This window comes from Aythya marila (assembly GCF_965140915.1).
Source record: "Aythya marila genome assembly, contig: HAP1_HAP1_SCAFFOLD_158, whole genome shotgun sequence".
NCBI lineage: Eukaryota > Metazoa > Chordata > Aves > Anseriformes > Anatidae > Aythya > Aythya marila.
In genome coordinates, this window is record NW_028136675.1 from 1123604 (window position 1) to 1141173 (window position 17570).

General features: G+C 48.2%; 2 protein-coding genes across 2 annotated transcripts in view; both read left to right on the forward strand.

The window, feature by feature from the left end:
- Positions 1-833: 833 nt before the first annotated feature.
- The window catches only part of LOC309891582 (olfactory receptor 14A16-like), a gene marked incomplete at both ends in the record, with an annotated part of 49968 nt that continues 33231 nt past the window's right edge, over positions 834-17570 (forward strand). The window contains one exon of the mRNA XM_082785936.1: positions 834-948. Within this exon, the coding sequence (XP_082642062.1) occupies positions 834-948 (115 nt within the window). The remainder of the gene's footprint in view (positions 949-17570) is intronic.
- On the forward strand, positions 12350-13297 carry LOC309891615 (olfactory receptor 6E1-like; the record flags this gene model as incomplete). Its single annotated transcript, XM_082785962.1, has 1 exon — positions 12350-13297. The coding sequence occupies one exon, from the start codon at positions 12350-12352 to the stop codon at positions 13295-13297; it is 948 nt and encodes a 315-aa protein (XP_082642088.1).

Below are 17570 nucleotides of genomic sequence, written 5' to 3' on the forward strand. Positions count from 1 at the left end.
CCCAGGATACTGCGGGGAGAAGCTGTGGGTGGAAGGAGCTCCCGCAGCAGGGAAGGGCAGGGCAGCATCCTTCTGGTGCTCAGAGGCTGCCTGGGCAGGCTGGTTACAGCTCCACAACATCCCCAGGGAATCTTTCAGGGAGATTCTTGAAACGGAAGAGAAATGCCTGCACTAGAAGTAGGGAAGACACTCTCCTGGGTCTCTACTTTCAATTTCCTGCCCTGAAGGACTTGCAGGACAGGTCAGAGCTGCTGTATATCTGCTGAACATGAAGAGACATCCCTGGACAGTTCTCTGGGACAGGAGGTGTGTGCAGAACAAAGCTGAGCACACATCAGGTGGGATAGGGTCTGTGAGCAATGGCACGGAGGAGATGTGGGAACAGGGAAGGAGCTGCCAACAGGGACAGCTCCAGGCAGCAGAGATCTGGGCAGGGAGCGAGAGGCAGCTGCTGCCTGAAACACCAAGGGAGGGGGGATTCAGGTACTCCCTGCCAGGCCTGCAGTGCAGGCCCCTTCTCTGCAGCAACCCCCTGCTCTCCTCTGACACCCAGCACAGCCTCTGCCCTCAGGGGCTTTAGGGCATGAGCCACCTCCTCTTCAACTGGACCTTCAGAGGAGGAGAGGAGCTTGTGTCCTGCAAGGTGATACACCACGATGAGGCTAAGAGTACCTGCCCTGCAGTGTCACTTCCATAGCTGAAATGCAAGGTCAGAGAACGGTGATTTCTGTGAGAGAAGCAGAGGAGTTTGTTCAGAAAAGTTTCAGTAACTCATCTCTGTGTTTTTTTTTTTTTTTTATTTTGTTTTTTTTTTTTTGTCCCAGAGACAGCAAATGTCCAACAGCAGCTTCCCCACTGAGTTCCTCCTCCTGCCATTTGCAGACACACGCGAGCTGCAGCTGCTGCACTTCGCGCTCTTCCTGGGCATCTACCTGGCTGCTCTCCTGGGCAACGGCCTCATCCTCACAGCCATAGCCTGCAACCGCCACCTCCTCACTCCCATGTACTTCTTCCTCCTCAACCTTGCCCTCCTTGACCTGGGCACTATTACCACCACTGTCCCCAAAGCCATGGCCAACTACTTCTGGGACATCAGGATCATTTCCTATGCAGGTTGTGCCACACAGGTCTTTTTCTTCGTTTCCTATGTCACAACAGAGTTTTCTCTTCTCATCATCATGGCCTATGACCACTACATTGCCATCTGCAAACCCCTGCACTACAGGACAATAATGGACAGCAGAACTTGTGTCAACATGATAGCAGCTGTCTGCGGCAGTGGCTTTCTCAACACTGTGCTGCAAACTGCCAATACCTTTTCCCTCCCCCTCTGCCAAGGCAATGCCCTGGACCAGTTCTTCTGTGAAATTCCCCAGATCCTCAAGCTCTCCTGCTCAGACACCTACCTAAGAGAAGTTCAGCTTCTTGTGGTATATGCCTGTTTATTTTTTGTGTGTTTTGTTTTCCTTGTGCTGTTCTATGTGCAGATCTTCAGGTCAGTGCTGAGGATCCCCTTGGAGCAGGGCAGGCACAAAACCTTTTCCACGTGTCTCCCTCACCTGGCTGTCGTCTCCCTGTTTCTTACTACTGTCACATTTGCCTACCTGAAGCCTCCCTCCATCTTTTCCTCATCCCTAAATCTTTTGTTGGCAGTTCTGTACTCGGTGGTGCCTCCAGCAGTGAACCCCCTCATCTACAGCATGAGGAACCAGGAAATGAAGGATGCAGTTTGGAAAATGATGATCTGGATTTTTTTCAGTACTCATAAAGATCCCTTCACTCTCCAGTAATGAACCCCAGTACATCCCCTTCCAGGACTGTGTTTTGGTTGCTCTTATTCTTATTCTTCTTATTGTTATCATCACCGTCATCATCATCATCATCACTATGAGTTCTTGTGCGCCTTGCATTCCTACATGTGTTTGCATTTCTCCCATCCCCCCTTCCACTCCAGCCCCCACTATAAATGAATGAACCTATTCTGTCTCATATGGAGGCTGTATAAATGTGCATCTAACACTGTGAGTCAGTGAAGACTCTCTCATGACATCTTTGTAATAAACCAGAATTACCCGAGTGCAATGCCTGAAGTCTGGGTTTTCCTTCCCAAACCACTGCCAAGAATAGGCCCAAAGGATTGATCCCCACAAGCATCTGTTCCTGTTTCAGTTCTGGAGATAATGGCTCATTGTCACGTTGTGACCTGTCAGAGACCAAGGGCTAGATTTAACACTCACCCATGGGTCTCTACTGACAGCAGAGGCAGCGAATGGTCACTGCATTACATAGCCAGGGCCATTCCCACATGTGACCTGTAGGTGATGTCCTTCAGGAGGGGAATCTGCAGCTGCCTGCAGAGACCAGGGTACCTCCAGGGAAAGCGGAGCCTGTGACTGCAGCCCTTCAGAAAGTGAGAGATCTCCCACTGTGGGCTCAGCCACAGGGAAAGAAATAAAGCCTGGTATTCACTGGGAACCTGTGACTCTGCAATCTCAGAGAAGAGAGTGGGCACCCAGCAGGCAGAGAGGAGGGAAGCTGGTCAGTGATTCATTTCCCCCTTTGTGAAGTACCTCTGTCTGGTCCAGCCCAGTGATCCGGACCTGGCTGAGTCTGCTTCCCACCCTGACCAGCATGGCCACGCAAACTCATTCCACAGCACCACAACCCATTTGCTCTGCACAACAGCACCAACAGCTTGGCAAACACTTGTGGGGAGCACGGGAATGGCCATTCCCCACTGCCCAAAAGGGAGGTGATCTTTGAAATTTGACCAGCTCCATCCTTCTGCTGGCATCAGTGTCTATACTAGGGGAACAGCCATCAAGACAGTAGATCATCACTGGGTCATGGGCACACAGATTTTCAAAACCCAGTTGCAGAAAGCACTGACTAACACAATCTACCTGTAGAGCTATCACTACTCAGAGAAAATGATGGTAGTGGACATCTCCAGAGGTCCCTTCTGACTCGGGGAAGAAGGTGTTGGACTCTACTGTCAGAATGTGTGACAATCCTGTGTTTTAATCATCAACCAATGTAACAGAAGATTCCAAGAGATTCTGCAACAATAGAAACAGTGACTTAAAGGTTTGAGAATGGCAAGGTTCTTTAGGTCACTAACAGAAAGGTCACTTTCTATGGCAAAGTGACGTGCTTAGCAAATTAGGGAAAGGCTGTGGATGTGGTCTACCTTGATTTCAATAAGGCTTTCAACACTGTTTCCTACAGCATTCTTATGAAGGAACAAGCTACACATGGCTTGGACTGCCATATGCTTCTCTGGGTTAAAAACTGGCTGGATAGCCAGGCCCAAGGAGTCATGGTGAATGGAGTTAAATCTAGTTGGAGGCCAGTCACTAGTGGAGTCCCCCAGGGCTGAGTATTACTGCCAGTTCTCTTTAGTATCTTTATTGAAGATCTGGATGAGGGGATCAAGTGAACCCTCAGTAAGTTTGAAGGTGACACCATGTTAGGTGCGTGTGTCAATCTGCTCAAGGGTAGGAAGGCTCTGCAGGAGGATCTGGATAGACTGGACCGATGGGCTGAGGCCAGCTGTATGAAGTTCAACAAGGCCAAGTGCTGGGTCCTTCACCTGGAGCACAATAACCCCAAGCAGAGCTACAGGCTGGGAGATGAGTGGTTGGAAAGCTGCCGGGCGGAGAAGGACCTGGGAGTATTGGTGGGTAGTCGGCTGAATATGAGCCAGCAGTGTGCTCAGGTGGCCAAGAAAGCCATCAACATCCTGGCTTATATAAGAAGCAGTGTGGCCAGCAGGGCTAGGGAAATGATTGTCCCCCTGTACTCGGCTCTGGTGAGGCCGCACCTCAAGTACTGTGTTCAGTTTTGGGCCCCTCGCTACAAGAAGGACATCGAGGGGCTCAAGAGAGTCCAGAGAAGGGCAATGAAGCTGAACTAAGCTTCAACTAAGGAAAGCAGGTGGGAGGTGGTGCAAGGGGGCTGTAACATCCAGCTGCAGACTTCAATGAAGAAGTGTGGAGTAAGGGAAAATGATGCAAGCGCCAGGTGGCCAATGAGAGAAATGTCAGGGTTGGGGTGCTGAGGAGCAAGGTTGCCCATGCACTGTCAAACCTCAAGTGTCTGCTTTTCCTCGCTATGGATGTCTCCATAGGAGAAGCCCTGGATTAATATCAATTGAAGAAAGATGCTCAAAACTGAAATGCAACAAAATTCATCCTTTAAAATTAGAAGAGATATTTATTAGGTGCTTTTTGAAATCATCCTCCTTAACTACACCATGAAAGCTCTCCAATTAGTTGTCCAAGTCTTGAAGACTTGAATAACACTATGGAAGACATATGTTTGCTTAGGAGTTTCTGCATTGTAATGAGTTCCATGGTGGATTTTGGTGCTCAGTATGTGAATATCAGGTACTGAGAGGAGAATGATGAAATTGCTTGAGCAAGTAAAGTCAGAAGGAAAAGTTGAAGTGACTTGGAGTATTAATGGGCCCCACTGAGGGCCGTTACCAAGAGGTTCTCCTCAGGGACTTGTTAGGGCAGATATTTGGAGGCCATGATTACAGATAGTCAAAGCACTGTGCTGAGAAAAGTCTGGGTTTGTTGTGCTGAAGTAAAAGGGCCAGGTCCTGACTCCAGCCACTAGAAGGGAATGTCCTGCTTTCCCATGTCTGGCTCTGGGCTCCTGCTGGGGGTTTGTGGTGTGTGGTGGGCAGTGTGATGCCTTAAGAAGAACAGTGGTATGACACCTTCCTGCCTCTGCACAGGGTCTTAAGAAAGCAATGAGCCCCCTTGCAATGACTATATTTCATCTCCTTAGAAGCTCTATCCAAGGGGACAAAAAAGTCAGGGCTGCTGTGGCCTTCCCTTCTTGACAGCACCCACCTCTTTGTCCTCTCCAGACTTTCCTATGCTGCCCCACACTTTGCCCTATTTCCTGGAAACCTGCAGACACCCATCTCTGTTCCCCACCTTGCTTTCATGCTGGCATTTCCGTGGTTTCACCAAAGTCTTGTCAACCCTCACCAGCTGTTCCTTGAAACACAAAGCTGATCAAAGTGTCTGATCAAAGAAACTCTTTGGGTGACCTCTAGCACCACAGCACAACTCTTTCAGGGACATTTCTTCCTCTTCATGGCCAGAGCCAACTTTCCAAGGTGCATTGTCTGGCAGGTTTTTCTCTCCTACTCTTTCCTACTACCAAGGAAAGTTTCATCTGGGTGGAAATCAGTCCTGAAGTAGGCTTCCCTACCCATTGGCCTTCTTCAGCCTGTCAGCCAACCAGACCCAAGTCACCTCACCAGCATCTTCCAAACCAAAAGGCCTGCTACTGGCCTTGCAGCTTCTTGTGTAGACAAACCCAAGCCTTGTGCCTCCTGCTGTCCAGTTATGGACTCAAACAGAAGGGACAGGACAACCCATATGTGGGCCTTCTTTCTGTCTCGGTCCTCTTGGGTATGTAGGCAGAGGGGATCCCACAGTCAGCATGCCAAACAGGTGCCTTCTGCTGGCCTACCAGGAGCACTGGCAGATGTCAGCTGAAAAGTACAAATCCCAGGTAGGAGTGTGAGCTGTCAACTACTTCAGACAGAAATGACCTCACAGTCCCGTTCTGTGACATGTTCCTGCTGCTGTCCTATCAACTGCAGAGACAGAAGTGACCTCACAGTCCCTTTCATAGGCCAATTCCTCCTGCTGGTTCGTGAGATCCTGAGGCAGAACTGAGCTCATCAGAGTATTCCCACACATCTCCTCCTTGTGGCCTACAAGCTGATCAAATCCATGGCCCCTCACATTCATTTTGAATGCCATGTGACTGCACAGCAATCTCACGGTTCCTGACCTGACCCAAGGGAACAAGAACCTATGCTAAGGGTTAGGAAAAGGGTTAAAGGTGAGCAGGTTAATGCACAGGAAGACAGGCTTTGGAAGTTAGTTGTTCTTGTATGGCATTAGAGACCGTGGCAAACCTTGCTGGTTGAGAGATCAAGTAGCTGTTTAGTGGAAGGGTTTGGTGTTCTGCTTGTGGTGTCAGGTCTGTGGTTAGGGTATGGGCAAGCTGTTTGTTTGAGGGTTTTGTTTAGGTCTGCAAGAAGACCAGGGTTAAATAGAGCATTTTAATGCTATAGTGAAATGCAGGGATCAGGATAAGCAATAGAGGAAAGGTAACGGAAAGAGGTTATGGACTAATTTTGGCTTCAAGGGATATTGTGGTAAAAAATTAGAGCGGTGGATTTCTATCAGGGTGTGGAGTGGCATTTAGATTTAGGTATTAATGTAACAGGTTAAAATAGGGTAAGGCCCTTACATGGCTGCTTTAAGTCAGCTTTATGGTAGGATCAACATTTCCTGAATATTCTTACCTCTTCAAAATAGTTAGCTTCTGCTGTCCAAGCTCCTCTTTCCTCCCCCAAATCTCACATCTCTCCTGGCCATGCTCCTCCTGCCTTCCCCGTAAAGAAGTTTTTGCCAATATCCAACCTAAATCTCCCCTGGCGCAACTTTAGCCCATTTCCCCTTGTGCTATAAAAGGACATGTGGGAGAATAGACCAATGCCCACCTTTCTACAGCCTCCTTTCAGGTACCTATGGAGAGAGATATGGTCGCCCCTGAGCCTCCTCTTCTCCAGACTGAACAATCCCAGCTCCCTCAGCCACTCCTCGTAGGACTTGTTCTCCTGACATGTCACCAGCTTCATTGCCCTTCTCTGGAGCCACTTGAACACCTCAATGTCCTTCTTGTAGCAAAGGGCCCATAACTGAACACAGTACTCAAGGTGCGGCCTCACCAGAGCCGAGTACAGGGGGACAATCACTTCCCTAGCCCTGCTGGCCACACTGCTTCTGATACAAGCCAGGATGCTGTTGGCCTTCCTGGCCACCTGAGCACACTGCTGGCTCATATTCAGCCGACTACCCACCAATACTCCCAGGTCCTTCTCTGCCTGGCAGCTCTCCAACCATTCCTCTCCCAGCCTGCTTGGGGTTATTGTGCCCCAGGTGCAGGACCCGGCACTTGGCCTTGTTGAACTTCATGCAGTTGGCCTCAGCCCATCGGTGCAGCCTATCCAGATCCTCCTGCAGAACCTTCCTACCCTCGAGCAGATAGACATATGCACCTAACTTGGTGTCATCTGCAAACTTACTGAGGGTTCACTTGATCCCCTCATCCAGATCTTCAATAAAGGTACTAAAGAGAACTGGCCTTAGTACTGAGCCCTGGGGAATTCCACTAGTGACCGGCCTCCAACTAGATTTAACTCCATTCACCATGACTCCTTGGGCCTGGCTATCCAGCCAGTTTTTAACCCATTACCATTAGTCTTATCCAATTGATCGCACTCATCCCTAGCCCTAAATCGCTAGCATTAAATTGCCAGCCTTAGCACCAACCCTTGTCCCATAACAAAGCACATAATAAAACCCTAACCAGAGACTGGTGGGGATGAACTGCTCAGGTCAGCTGTGCCTAGGGATCTCCAGAGGCAGCAGGAGGCCCATGGCCGTGCAGGTGGGTGTCAGGGCACTTCTGACTGAGGATATCATGTGCCACCTTCAGCAATATGGCTGGTGTATACTTTTATCATTTTAGCTGTCATAAGTAACTGAGGAGACACTGACATGAAGCTAGTGTAAATATTTATTTCAAGGTCAGTCCTGACCGAGTACCTAACAGAGCTTGCACACAGGGGTCTTCTGTCCATCAGAGAAGCAGAAAGGCCATCAGGAGGGGCATGGCCTTGGAAGATGAAAATGACCTTGCCTTTATCTTGCTAGGTGCCAGGTGTCAAGGAGGGTGCCGGGTTTGGATGTTCTTATAGGGTGTCAATTGTGCCTTAGAAACTCTGACTCCAGCAGGAAGCAATTGGTTTTGGTGGGGACTGTGAGCTCACTTCTGCCTCTGGAGTTGAGAGGCCAGCATCAGGAGCATGTCTGGGCAAGGCACTGGGTGGTCCTATCTTTCTGAAGTAGCTGCCAGGTCAACCCTCACCTCTGGGCTGCCAGATGGACTTTTAGGCTCACATCTCCCAGCATCTCTCACAGGCCAGCAGAAGGCACCTGGTGCTTCTGTGATGTCCTCTGCCCAAGTACCTGAAAGACCCATTCAGAAGCAGCCTTGGCAGTGGGTTGTCAAATGTCTTGTGCCTGAGTACATGACTGGAGAGAGACAGTCGTGTGGCTTGGTTTTGTCTATCTGAGGAGCTGAAAGTCCATCAGGAAGGTCACATAGCCTGGAAGATCATGGTGAGGTTCCTTGTGTCTGGTCATCTGACAGGCCCCATGAAAGCTGATGGGTGTGGATGCCTGTGTGAAGGATGCCAGCATTTTCTCAGCCTCAGAGCCACCTGCACAGGGCCTTGGCCTACCTCTGATCATGGCCTCCAATTGCCACCACAGTGCTCTAAGGTGTCCATGGGGCTTTTTCAGAAATGGCCCTCATTGCGACCAATCAATGCTTTGAAGAACTCTGGGGTTTGGCTTCTGACTTTGAATTTCTGAGACACTTCATCATTCTGCTCTCAGGAGCTGAAGTTGATAGACTTAGCATCAACTTCACTTTGGGGCTTATTAAGACACAGAAAGGCCTAGAGGTCTCTTAAGGAGGTCTGGACAGGTAGGAGAAGTTTGACCCTGTAGAGACAACCTTGCTCCTCACCTCCCCAGATTTCACCATTTTTCTCATTGATCCCCTAGGACTTGCATCACTTCTCCTGACATCAGACTTCTCCACTCAAGTCTGCAGTTGCCCCTTGTAGTTCCCTTGTCCCAGATCCCTCCTACTTTCCTTAGAACATCCTATAACTTAAAGAACTATACATGATACATATATTACTACATTTAGCCTATGTATATTACCATATATATATATTACCATGTTTTTCTTGTATATTGAACAATATCATGCATCTTTCTTGTAACATATCACACAATACTTTCACACACAAAAAATATAAACAGCACCTTTAATGAGTACCTTAATCAAATCAAGTTCCCTCTATCAAAATTCAGGGGTGAATAAATAAAACTTTTACTCCTTTCTCTACCCATGTCTCAGAGGCTTCCTTACCAAGGTTCTGGTTTGCTCAGTGTCAGCTGGCAGCATCCTTCCTCAGCACAGGAGAGAATTGAAACACAGGGCTGCTTTAGCCCACCAATGATCACAATTCCAGGACTGTCTGCTTCTCATCTTTCAGCAAACACAACCCACACAGATCCTTGCTTGATGAACACTTTGATTGACGAGGATATTTCTCTGGAGTTTCACAGAGACAACATTTTTCTGAAGTCTGTAGCTCATCAGCTGAGATTTCTTCCAGACGAGAAAGCCAGGTGTGAGACAAGAAGAGGAAAGGAGATTCTCTTAACCCCCACCATGAGCAATAGCCCAGGTGCAACATGGCCAACCAAGTTGCCAAAGTACTGAAGTGATGCAGCCCACTGGGGGCAAAGGAATTAGATGTGAAGGAAGGGATCCAGCTGGAGGAGAGGTACCATGCAGATGAGGGCCTGTGAATAAAAATAGATGAGATAACCCAAACATTGGTTTCTGGGGTCATTTCTGATACCTTTGGGTATCTGATAAATCTGCATGGATCAGAAAAGCATGACATAGACCTTTAAGGTGACTGTCCCCCGTTTCAGTAGCTGCACGAGGTAGAAAAGACATGGACTGGGACAGATGCTGTGCACTTCTTTCCTGGGTGCTTACAAAAGAGTGTTCCTCTTCCTTGACTATCTCCACCAGAATGAGGAGTTCATGTATCAGGCTTGCACATGAACCCTGTGCACCTACATTTCAGTGTGAGGCTCCTGAGACAGACTGGGATGCATATCTCTTGTCCTTAGTAGAATCATAGAATCATAGAATATCCTGAGTTGGAAGGGACCCTTAAGGATCATCAAGTCCAACTCTCGACACCGCACAGGTCTACCCAAAAGTTCAGACCATGTGCCTAAGTTCACAGTCCAATCTCTTCTTAAATTCAGACAGGCTCGGTGCAGTGACCACTTCCCTGGGGAGCCTGTTCCAGTGTGCAACCACCCTCTCTGTGAAGAACCCCCTCCTGACGTCCAGCCTAAATTTCCCCTGCCTCAGCTTAACCCCGTTCCCGCGGGTCCTGTCACTATTGTTAATGGAGAAAAGGTCTCCTGCCTCTTGACAACCCCTTACGAGGAAGTTGTAGACTGCGATGAGGTCTCCCCTCAGCCTCCTCTTCTCCAGGCTGAACAGGCCCAGTGACCTCAGCCGTTCCTCGTACGTCTTCTGTGCAGCAGCAGCACAAACAACTGTGCCCAGTGGGTCTTCCTGTCCTGCATTTCCATTCAAGATAGAGGTAGCTTTTAAACTAAAAGAGGGTAGTTTTGTACTGGATATTCAGAAGAAATTGATTTCTCTGGGGGCAGTGAGGTACTGTAACTGGTTGACCAGAGAAGTTGTGGGTGCCCCATTCCTGGAATTCATCAAGGCCAGGTTTAATGGGGTTTGATCAACCTGGTCTGATGCAATGTACCCCTGCCTACTGCAGGGCTGTTGGAACTGTATGATGTTTTAGGTACCTTTGAGACCAAATCTTTCTATGTTTTTGTGATCTTATGATTAATGTGGCTGACCAGACTTGTTTCCCATCACTACCTCCCATGCTTATTTACCCTTTTTGTACGGGAAAAGGTCCTTGACCAGATCCCCTCAGTGCTTAGCTGCCTGTCAGGTCTAAACCACAACATATTGCTGTTGGTGACTGGGCCAATCTTCAGCTAAAACAATTACAGACAATGGTTTAATCTGAAGAAGTTTTCCAGATGAAGCCAGTGTACAGATTCCCCTTTGCCAGTCTAGAGGCAAAGAGCAAGGCAGGTTATCTGGGCTCTAAAAGCAGCCCAAACCCCAGGCTGAAATGTCCATGCAAACATGGTTGTACTCCCCACTTCTGAGCTTTCCATTTTCCTGCCTAAGTGCACCCATTCTGCTCTGGGACAGGTCCTGAGGGGACAATACAGCCCACTGAGAAACTACTTTTCTGCCTCAAATGCATCATCTCCTCCTCCTACACCCTTGCATTTTGAGGTGTTCTCCTTTTGTAGTCATCTGCTCTGATCCTTTCTATTTCTAAACACACAGGGAAAGGTGAAGGAGAAAATGTCTGTCTTTCTTCAGTAAGTTTTTGTTTGTTTTTTTCCTGTTTGAGGAGTACTTTGATTTACAGAAGAGAATAATTTACTAAAATCATCAGAGACTAGAGACTTCAGTAATGAGTTTCACCTACTTCATTCCTGGTGCCTGTAATAACTTGTTCTCCCGAGGCTCCCCCAACGGTCAATGCAGACAAGAGAAAGTGCTCGTGGCTGGGTCGTCCCAGCCTAGAACTGTCATGACAAATAAAGGTAAGGAATCTCTTTCAGATGCTCTTCTCTCTCTCAGCATTGACAGGACGGGGGTAAGTTAAATTGCTCAACCTGGAGGATGTGACTTTTAGACAACTGAAATATAAACCTACACAGTAGTACATGGCACTTTGCTTTTTTTTTAAATTATTTTTTTTATTTATTTGTTTTTAGGCGCTTCCTCCTCGTACAACAAGACTGTCCTTAAACTTTTAAAGATGACAAGATTTTTACACCTCTTGGGAACATAAGGCATTTAGGTGAGGACTTTTGATAGTAAGAGAGAAGAGCAACTGTTTGGAAACAACTGCATTTCCACACAGAATGAGGTCAAATGAGATTGTGTGACAGATCTGTTTCCACTGATCTGGTGGGACCATAATGAATTCTGGCCTTAATTTACAGTTCTGAAAAAGGCAAACTATGCTAACTACTGGTATTCCCTCTTTCCTAAAGAAGCAAAGGAAGATGATGTAGAAGAAAGCAGGGCATTACAAAAGAGGTACTTGAAGTTTTCTTAGTTTGAAATCAAGGGATCCTCAGCTGCTGCTAGTCCAAAAAGGCAAGTACTGAAGAGGAGAGAGAATAACTTTCAATGTACGTATTTGAACTGATGGTTTAGCACCTATGTATTAGTTCAGGACATGAGATTTCCTTTTAAAATATTGTTATGATGGATGTTTGCAATTGTTCTGAGTGAATGTGGACTTTCCCAGGAACAGGGTGCAATCGCTAACAACCCCTTATTGGTCCATTTTTCTTGAGAAAGAATCATTTGTGGCTGATGGACAAAGGTGGAAAGAAAACAAGAAATTCCCTGAGGGCTCTTCTTGATATGTGAAACACAAAAGTCCCTCTCTCTGTTGTATTGGAAGCCTGCAAGCAAGGAAAGAGAGAAGGAAGGAGATAGCCTCCTGCCCAGACCATGAAATTATTGTACCTGTACTTTTGCCATGTTCCTGCCTCAGCAGGATGAATGGAAATTGGGCATGGGAACAGGCAATGGAACTGTTGTTTCTGAATTCATCCTCACAGGTTTCTCAGGGCTTGATCAAAGGCTACAGTTATTTCTCTGCCTGGTCCTTCTACTCATGTACCTGACAACAGTGATGGGGAATGCAGCCATCGTTTTCCTGGTGTGTGTGGATAACCGCCTGCAAACCCCCATGTACTATTTCATTGGCAATCTGGCATTCCTGGAAATCTGGTTTACGTCCTCCACAAGCACCAAGCTGTTAGTGATTCTGAGCTTTGGCAGGAAAACAATCTCAGTAGGCAGCTGCTTTGCCCAGTCCTCCTTCTATTTTGCACTGGGTGGTGCAGAGTTTGTTCTCCTTGTTGTCATGTCCTTTGACCGTTATGTTGCCATCTGCCAGCCTTTGCGCTATGCTGCCATCATGAAGCATCAGCTCTGTATCCAGCTGGTTGCTGCTGTTTGGGTCACGGGCTTCATATTCTTGATTTACCGCCTGGTGCTGCTCTCCCAGCTCACTTTCTGTGGTTTGAACAAGATCCAGCATTTTTTTTGTGACAACACCCCCTTATTCCAACTGTCCTGCTCTGATGTCACCCTGCTTTGGAAAACAGAATCAGTTTTCATATTGTTTATTGTGCTGTCTTCCTTGTGTTTAACTGTGGCATCTTACACAAGTATCTTCTTCTGTATTCTACAAATGCCAGCAGCCTCTGCGAGGAGAAAAGCTTTTGCTACATGCTCTTCCCATCTCACCACCTTGGCCATTGTCTATGGCAGCTGCATTGCTCTCTATGCACCCTCCTCAGATCACGTTTCTTTGAAGACCAACAGCATTGTAGCTTTGCTGAACAGTGTCCTGTACCCATTCTTAAACCCATTCATCTACAGTCTTAGAAACAAGGCCGTGATGCTGGCCCTGAAGGAAGCCATGGCCCGTGCAACAGCACAGCTTTTCCCCTAACCGTGATGCATTTCTGAAGAGCAATTTGAGTTCTCTGCTGTCATATCTTATGTAATACCACAATCATACATATATGACCTCCACATGCAGATGCCTCCAGAGGATTATGTTCTTGCTGGATTATGTTAGGCTGTGTGATAAGAAGGACATCTGCAAACAAAATAAAGGCCCAAGGAAATGATGTCAGGATGAATAATTCAGTTCATGCCCTGCTCTGACTGCTTCCAGGCCCATCACAGGAGAGTCCTCAGCTCAGCAAAAGCCCATCTCCATGAACCCAGAGGAGCACAAAGCACAATGGCAGGTGGGAATCCAAGTCACTGGCTCCTGTGGAACTAAGATCTTGTCCCAGCTCCTTCCAGGACTGCCTTGGGAGGGCTATCACCCCACTGTCCAGGCAGAAACCCATCCAGATGTATCACTGGCAGCAGCTTTCCACATCACCATTTGGAGTAATGGGATTGCTGCCAAGGGCTGTAGGTCACTATGATGATACATAGGGGTAAGTGCAGAAGGTGGGCTAGAACCAGGGCATCAGAGGGCCCATGTGTCATTGTAGTCAACAACAGGAGAGATGGGAGTGTGTGGACTTAATGTGTGTGTGCCTGTGTCCTTGTGAGTGTGTGTTAGATTGGGGTGGTGTGTGCCAGCAGCTACAGTGGGGCTGCGCCTACGGGGGCTCATATGTCCAACTGTCTTCATCTGGGCAGACTGGGAGCCAGGAACTTGTCCTGGGCAAGCTGAGTATCTGATCCCAGCTGCTGGAGGGATCTACCTTGCACACGCACATGCACATGCATTTGCGCACACAAGCACTTTGCATTTCCCAATAACGGGCCTCCATCTTGCTCAGCCAGAGAGGCAATCAGGATAATGCTGCTGGTGTTGTTTGTGGTTGTGTGAATGCTGAGTGTGCCTGCCTGCATTCACCCGTGTCCTGTGTCATTGTGGACTGCACTCTGCTGCTAAAGGGATTGAGAAAAACACATTAGTGATATCAGTCGTGGCATGCCTCTTGTCTGGCTTTGATTCTAGTTCATATTGGAGTTCTACCACGTCCAGCACTGCAGCACTCAGTAGTGGCATGATTTCATTCAGGCCACGATAGTCCACTGTTAGTCTCCACTTTTTGTCAAGAATTCACACTAGCCATATGGGACTATTAAAGGGTGAGCAAGTCTTGCTGATCACTTCTTGTCTCTCCAGTCAATAAACCAACTCATGAATGTGAATCAGGGAGTCTCAGTGCAATATTGCTCCCTGTGCACCACTGGGGTAGTGATCAGCATCTGCTGCTCTTCGACCCTCAGCAACCCCACAACAGAAGGGTTCTCCAAGAGACCGGGCAAGGTAAACAGCTGTTTAATGTCATCATCTTAATGTAACTCTGCTTCAGCCTCCAATACAGTTAACTGTCAGGATTTCCCTGTCAATCCAGAAATAAAAATGAGTTCTGCCCCTTTATAGCTGGATGGCATTACAGTACACTGTGCGCTGGTGTCCACAAGAGCCTTAAACTTCTGTTGGTCTGATGTGTCAGGCCATTGAACCCACACAGTCCAATAAACTCAGTTGTCCCTCCACCCGATTGGAGGCAGAGCACCTCTAGTTCTGGTCAGAGTATTCATGGAAATTGGAGCAGCAATTTTCCTGGAAGGGCCATTCCCCGTCCCCCGTCCCCCCCCCTCCACCCCCTTTTGCAATTGTTTTTCCTTGTAACTTATATACCCATGCCTCTAGGGTTGAGGTAGATTTCCCAGCCCATTTTCTCATGTCCCCTCCATTGTCACGTGGCTAAAACCACAGAGTGGTATGTTGTGTGGACCCACCATACCCCTTTCTTGAGCAGAGGCATGCTTACTCCTAACAGCTGAGGTACTGGTTCATAGATGTAGAGCGAGGAAAGTATATGCTCTTTGAGTTGGTGGACCTCTTGGGAAAGTTTCTTTACAACCAAGACACAGGCCCATAGTGCAGAAGAAATGCCTGCCATGACCATGCTGCATCTAAGGGCTATCTGCACAGGAAAAGTCTTAGAAAAACAGACCATAGAAAGAAAAATACTGTAAAGGAGTTCATGAGAGTTCTGGGAGATGGGGCAGTTTTTTAACTCCCTGAAGCTCATACATGTACAGCAACTGGGCAGAATAGAATCATAGAATAATTAAGGTTGGATAGACCTCCAAGGTCATCTGGTCCAAAGATGCCAATACTACCCATGTCACCCACTAAATCATGTCACTAAGTGCCAGGTCCAACCTCTCCTTAAACCCCCCCCCCCAGGGACGGTGACACCACCGCTTCCCTAGGCAACCCATTCCAATGCCTGACTACTCTTTCTGAGAAGAAAATTCTAATTTCTTCTAATTTCCAAACTAAACCTCCCTGGAGCAACCTGAGGCCATTCCCTCTAATCCTATCAGTAGTTATCTGCAAGAAGAGGCTGACCCCCAGCTCCCCACAACTTCCTTTTGGTAGCTAGAGAGAGCAATTAGGTCCCCCCTGAGCCTCCTCTTCTGCAGACTAAACAACCCCAGTTCCCTCAGCTGCTCCTCAAGGCACTTATATTCCAGACCCTTCACCAGCTTTGTAGCCCTTCTCTGGATATTTTGCAGGGCCTCAATGTCCTTCTTGTAGTGAGGGGCCCCAAACTGAACACAGTACTCAAGGTGCAGCCTCAGCAGAGCAGAGTAAAGGGGGATGATCACCTCCCTGGTCCTGCTGGCTGCACTATTCCTGACACAAGGCAGGATGCCATTGGCCTTCTTGGCTACCTGGGCAGACTGCTGGCTCATGGTCAGGTGAGCATCAACAAACACCCCCAGATCTTTTTCCTCTGCACAGCTTTCCAGACACTCTGCCACAAGCCTGTAGCGTTGCATGAGGATGCACTTAGCCAAGTTGAACCTCATCCCATTGGCCTCTGCCCTTTGATCCATCCTGTCCAGGTCACTCTGAGGGGCCTTCATACCCTCTGGCAGATAGACACTTCTCCCTAACTTGGGATCTATCCCTGCTCTGGCCTGTCCCTTCTGTCCCACACATGGTTCCATGGCCCCACTGTTCAGGCACAGCACAGGGAAGGGTGTGGTCAGGGTGGGTAATGGTCCCCAGCCATGAACCCCATGGCACCCCTTGCTTGCCTTTCTCTATAGCTCTCCCCTTCCCCCTGCACCTGATGCCTGCCTTGCCCTGACCATGTCCCACGGGAGGTTTCACAGACATCCCTGCTCTGGGGTCTGAAGGTGTCTGGTCCAGGGAAGACATTGGACAGGGTTGGCCATTTCCCTACACAGGCAGGGAGCTGAAGGTGAGGATGGGGGTGGCCTGGCAGCAAACCCCAGCCATAAATCCGAGTGAGCAGCCAGTACTAGGAACAGCCATTGCTAGAGGCTGGGGATGACAAATGTCCTGGGCCACCTTCCCACGCTAATCATTCCACCACTGGCCCAGAGTGACCACCTGCCTCCTGCACTTGAATGTTCCTCCTGTCCACGAGCTCTGGCTCTGCACCACAAATGCCCTGCTGTGAGTCCTCACCCAGCATGGCCACACAACTCAGACATCTGAGTTTTCCTCTGGCAGGACAGGAACTGCCACTCCTGTTCCCTCCCTGTGCTCCATGAAGTGCCCAGAGCTGGTGGTGATGCTCTGGAGAGTAATGGGCCTGGTTTAAAGCCATTCTATCTTGTCCTGTCATTATTGGCCCAACAAAAAGTTACTCTTTATCTTATTTATAAGTCTACTGGGTCTGGCTGGAATGTTAACTTTCCCTGCAGCAGCACATACAGTGCTGTACTCTGTACTTGTAGCTGGAACAGCAGTGTTATCACACCAGTGTTGTGTCTACTGCTGAGCAGCAGTGGCGCAGCATTGGGCCTTTCTCTAACCCTCCTAGGGGGTGGGCAAAAAGTGAGGAGAGAAACATCACTAGGGCAGCTGACCTAAACCAATCAAAGGGATATTCCATACCATGTGGTGTCACACTCAGCAATAAAAGGTGGAAACAGGAAGAAGAGGGGAGGGGTGGGCTCTCGTTGAGAAGACGTCGGTCCTCCTCTCGAACACCGGCTGCGTGCGTTGAGGCCTTGCTTCAAGGACGTGGTCAATCATCGCTCATTTGTGGGAAGTAGAGAGTAATTTCTTTCCTCTGCACTTCCATATAGCTTTCATTTATTTTGTTTGTTTGTTTTCCTCCCTTCTTTTTATTTTTCCTTTTCCCCTCCCTTTTCCCCTTTCCCTTTTTATTTCCCCTTAGTTAAATTGTTTAGTT